The 4,544-nt window shown below is 45.9% G+C and overlaps 1 protein-coding gene across 1 annotated transcript; it reads left to right on the forward strand.

Moving 5' to 3' along the window:
- Positions 1-858: 858 nt before the first annotated feature.
- CDKN2B (cyclin dependent kinase inhibitor 2B) lies at positions 859-4,153 on the forward strand. The gene is made up of 2 exons (XM_027549123.1): positions 859-1,542; positions 3,794-4,153. Exons 1-2 carry the CDS (start codon positions 1,408-1,410, stop codon positions 4,052-4,054), a joined length of 396 nt encoding a protein of 131 aa, XP_027404924.1. The 5' UTR covers positions 859-1,407; the 3' UTR covers positions 4,055-4,153.
- The last annotated feature ends 391 nt before the right edge of the window (positions 4,154-4,544 follow it).

Here is a 4,544-nt window from a genome sequence, read left to right on the forward strand (position 1 = left end):
CATCTGTTAATACAAACTCACGAAGATTAGGAATAAAAGCAAAGCACTTGGCCTTTAAATCTTCAGAAGCGGGTTTAATGACAGGTTCAGCCTGTTTAATGACAGGCCCAGCACCACACCCCTGTTTTATTATGTTTCATTATTACTGCATAATTTCCTTTATTGCCCATGATAAATGGAAATCAAATACTTGCTGAGGTGGGTTTAAATAGGTAAGAGTGCAAACAAAAATAGACAGTTCAAATATCGTGAAACTGAGATCTCAAGTTCTTAAAATGTATATTTATATTTTTTAAGTGTCCGATGTACCAAGCTCTGCAACTCTCAAACTAGGTGTATGTGAGTGTGGCGGGGGCGGGGGGCGGGGGGCGGGTAGTTGGCTAAGTTTTTTGTTTGTTTTTGTGAGTTGTTTTTATTTTTTAATATTGCATCCATAATTTAAAGATGAATAAAAAGCACATTCAAAATACGATTCGCGGGATTTTTCAGTCAGACCCATTTTGGGCTGAGTCAAATAGACACCCCCTTCCCAATTGCTAAATTTGATGGAAGATGTGAAGCAAGTGTAATTCAAGTACAGCCTGGGGATGAATTTAACCTGTCCGAGAGGGGCAGAGCTGTCTCTTTAAGACATCTTGAGACAAGGTTATTTCAAATGCCCGGCCTTTTGATTACACAGAGAGTGACTAAAGTCTCCAACCGTGAGCGGCTGGGCCGGGACTGAAGAACTAGAAATCCTCTGCTCCGCCTGCTGGAAGGAGATCAGGAGCTGAGTACACTGCTTCAATTGCTCCAAAAAACTTAACCTAGAATTGCTGGATACCCTACAGGCAGTAGCACAGCGGGCTCCGCTCGGCGTTGTCCAGCGCATGCGGCCGGGCACTTTCTGGACTGCTCTCCCCCGCCCCTACCCTCTTGGGCTGTAACGTCAGCCGCGGGCCAGGCCTCTGCTCCGACACAGTGGGACGTGCCCGGACCCGCAGCGGGCGGAGCCTAAGGAGGTTGGAGAGTGCCTCTAGACAGCCCAGCTGGGAACGGGTTCAGTCCCGGCTGGTTCTCCGCTCCGCCGGAGGGAAGCTCCGCGGTGAGGACTCTGTGACGCGCCCGCACTGTGCAACCAGAGCGGGTTCGCGCAAGGTTGCTGCTGCGCCAGGCGCATTTTCCTGGGAGCCATCCGGGAAAAGCCCGGCTTTAACTACGGGCCGTTCGGCCATTGTACTGACCCCTCTAGCCGCAGAAAGACGGCAAAGAGAGGCTGAAGTTGAGCTGAGCTCTTCCCGAGTGGGGAGAGCCCTCCAGGGCGAGGTGGGAAGGGAGGGTAGGGCGTTGCGAAGTTCACGGCTAGCGGTGGATTATCCTGGACAGTTTGCGCTTGGGGGCTGCGAAGTGAGCGAAGAGGACAAGGGCATGCTCAGTGGTGGTGGCGGTGATGCGGACCTGGCCAACGCCGCGGCGCGGGGCCAAGTGGAGGCCGTGCGGCAGCTCCTCGAAGCCGGTGTGGATCCCAACAGACTCAACCGCTTTGGGAGACGCCCGATCCAGGTAGCTGGGGGCCCCGGGCCTCGCCGGCAGGGGGCGCACAAACACGGGGCCGCCGCCTCCTCGGACGCGGCTGGACCTGAGATCTCCACGAACAGACCTGTGTCTCTCTTTGCTGGAGTATGGAGCAGCAGGTTTTCACTCATCAAAAATTCTAAAGAAAGGGACTGGAAACCCCACTACTTCAGTTTGCTTTTCTTTTTAATAGGGGGGGGGGAAGGCCAGTATTCCCTCTCCCATCTCATAAGAGATGCATGGGATAGGTTCAACTGGGCAGGAAAGGGAAAAATGAGAGGCTATTTGGAGAGAACTACTTTGTCTTATCTGTTTGTCTTTCAACAAACAGCGATCAACTTTCAACGATAGAGATAATTAAATTACAAGTTACGCAATTTGGATTGGATTTAAGGAATCCTACATCACAGCACATGAAAAAAAATCATCCTGAATTTTTAAGCTGCGATATGAAATACTGTATTCTTTCCTCATGCAGGCGAACTGAATACAAAGTAATGTCAGGATTCCTCAACCACAGTACTTAATTCCTTTTATTTTACGTTAGCAGTGTTTCTTGAGTGTTACATAAGAAAAAATATGCTTCTATAGATTTTTATCATACTGAATGCTTGGATTACATAAACATTCCTTCAGCTTTGTTAAATGGCAAAGGGTCTTTATAATTAGCCTCTTCATTGTTAAAATTCATTTATTCGATATGTTTAACTATTAATCCCACTTTAATCAGTGCTGATATTTTTTTAATCTCTTTAAAATCTAAGGTAGTATTTTGTGTTTTACTGTTATCATGCAGTCAGCAGTATTAAATACTAAAAATTAGTATTCGCCTACAATCATCTTCCAGAACCAAGTCATTAGTAAGAAATCTTGTTAATCGTGCAATTTTTAAATATGTATTAATTCATTTTGAATTAATAGAAAATGTTGGAAGAAATGAGGGATTATTTAAAGCAGCAAAAATATTTTAAAGTAGTCCTTAAAGACTTCAATTATATTAGTAACTGTAAAAGGGGGCTTTTATTTGTCATTTTAATTCACCATATTCTGAGATATTAAGAGCCACTTTTTCTCCTCTATATATGAAATGCCCTTTACATCACTAATAGAAAATATATCATGGCTTTTAAGGGAGGAGATGGATGTTTTCAATAACCATGGAACAATGAAAAAAATTAGCATACTATATTTTGATTCCATGGTACATTTTAAAGCATAAATTCACAAGAACATATAATTTCATTTTGAATATTTATCAAAAATTGTTAAAATAAAGTAAATGCTGGCATAATGTACATGTACACAAATGGATACTGTAGGATTACTGCTTCAAAACATCGTTTTTCTAAGTTATGCATTGCTCTGATTTGACTGCTAAAATCCAAGCTCCTTTTTAAACAGCAAAATGTTTACTATTTAACAATATAAAATCCTAGCACATTATAAAATCCTGTACAATGCAAATATAGTGTCTATTTTATGTTACATCAAATATATTATCCTCTAAACTTTAGCCCTTATCTATAATGTTAAATATTAAAAGTGGTGAATCATTGATTGAAAACAAATAGTTTGTTTTCATCGTCTTATAAAACTATGCACGACTTTACTTTTCCCCCCTCTATCTCCCATTGTGGCTCAAATTACGAGACCATATATACGCCCTTTATGAGCAGAGACATGTAACAGTGAAAAGCAAAAGCCTTCCCACAGGGGATTTACTACAAGAAATAAACAAAGTAAACCTTGTTTTAAACGTAGTTTCTTATTTTCTCTCCTAAAGCGTTACTCTAACGCCTAAAATAAATGTATCAGCTGACTGCCTAGTAAATTTTTTAGATGGGGATTATAGCTGGGGGAGAGGGGAGAGCAAGGGAAATAAATTTAAGACTTTAAGTCTTTAAACTTAACACTACCCATACATCATTTAACAACATAGATTCCCGTTTCTATGGTAATTTTTAAAAAAATTTCCCACAACAGCGATAAGCACTTTGTTATCAGCTCTTCCTTGTCTTCCCACGTTCGGAGAATAAAACTGAACTAATTAGGTCTGAGTAAAAGTATAAACTGGGGCTGCTGTGGGGGAGAGGAGCTGGGGTGGGGGGCAGGATTTGCGTCAGCAAATTAAGCTTAACTAGACTTCCGAAGCTTGTAAGGGCCTGGATGAATAGGTATTTTTTGGAAAAGACTCTACTTGCCCTCACCCGCGTCCTGACCACTCTGCTGTCTCTGGCAGGTGATGATGATGGGCAGCGCCCGCGTGGCCGAGCTGCTGCTGCTCCACGGCGCAGACCCCAACTGCGCGGACCCCGCCACCCTCACCCGACCAGTGCACGACGCTGCCCGGGAGGGCTTCCTGGACACGCTGGTGGCCCTGCACCGAGCCGGGGGACGGCTGGATGTGCGCGATGCCTGGGGCCGCCTGCCCGTGGACCTGGCTGAGGAGCGGGGCCACCGCGACGTCGCCCGGTACCTGCGCGCGGCCGCGGGAGACTGAGGGCGCGCATACACAGCCGCCCACAACGACTTTTTTTCTCTCCAGTTCGCCACCCCAACTTAGTTCAAAGAGGGCTGGAAACGTGGAGCAGCGGAAGTCTTCCTGGGCGCCTAGATTCCCGGCAGCGAAGGAGGAGCTGACTGGGAATAATTTTTTCTCCTCACCCCCCACGCCCCCGGATATCGCCCTCGGCACTCACCATGAAGCAAAATGAATAGAGGTGGGGCACATGGATTTCCAGTAGCCGCCGAGTGTGGAACTCCCAGGTTTGCTTTTTAGGGTTTTCTGGTGAAAAGCGGCATGTGAACAAGTCCATGAACAAACCCAAGTGCTGTGAATCTTCGCACAGAAGGTGCTGGGGCGGAGTGGGAGGCGGCGGCAACTAGCCTTCAGGTGGTAGGCAGGTGAGAACGATCGCCCCACTGACCTTGAAGGACCTCCCCTGTAAGTCCCCACGTCGGGCGCCGGGCCCTGAGGGAAAATCTGGAGA

This window comes from Bos indicus x Bos taurus, chromosome 8 (assembly GCF_003369695.1).
Source record: "Bos indicus x Bos taurus breed Angus x Brahman F1 hybrid chromosome 8, Bos_hybrid_MaternalHap_v2.0, whole genome shotgun sequence".
NCBI classification, from domain to species: Eukaryota; Metazoa; Chordata; class Mammalia; order Artiodactyla; family Bovidae; genus Bos; species Bos indicus x Bos taurus.

Excerpts from the sequence above, each read along its gene's own strand:
- CDKN2B (XM_027549123.1), top strand. The coding sequence starts at position 1,408 with ATGCTCAGTGGTGGTGGCGGTGATGCGGACCTGGCCAACGCCGCGGCG. Across the intron at positions 1,543-3,793 it reads TTGGGAGACGCCCGATCCAG|GTGATGATGATGGGCAGCGC; the intron begins GTAGCTGGGGGC and ends TGTCTCTGGCAG.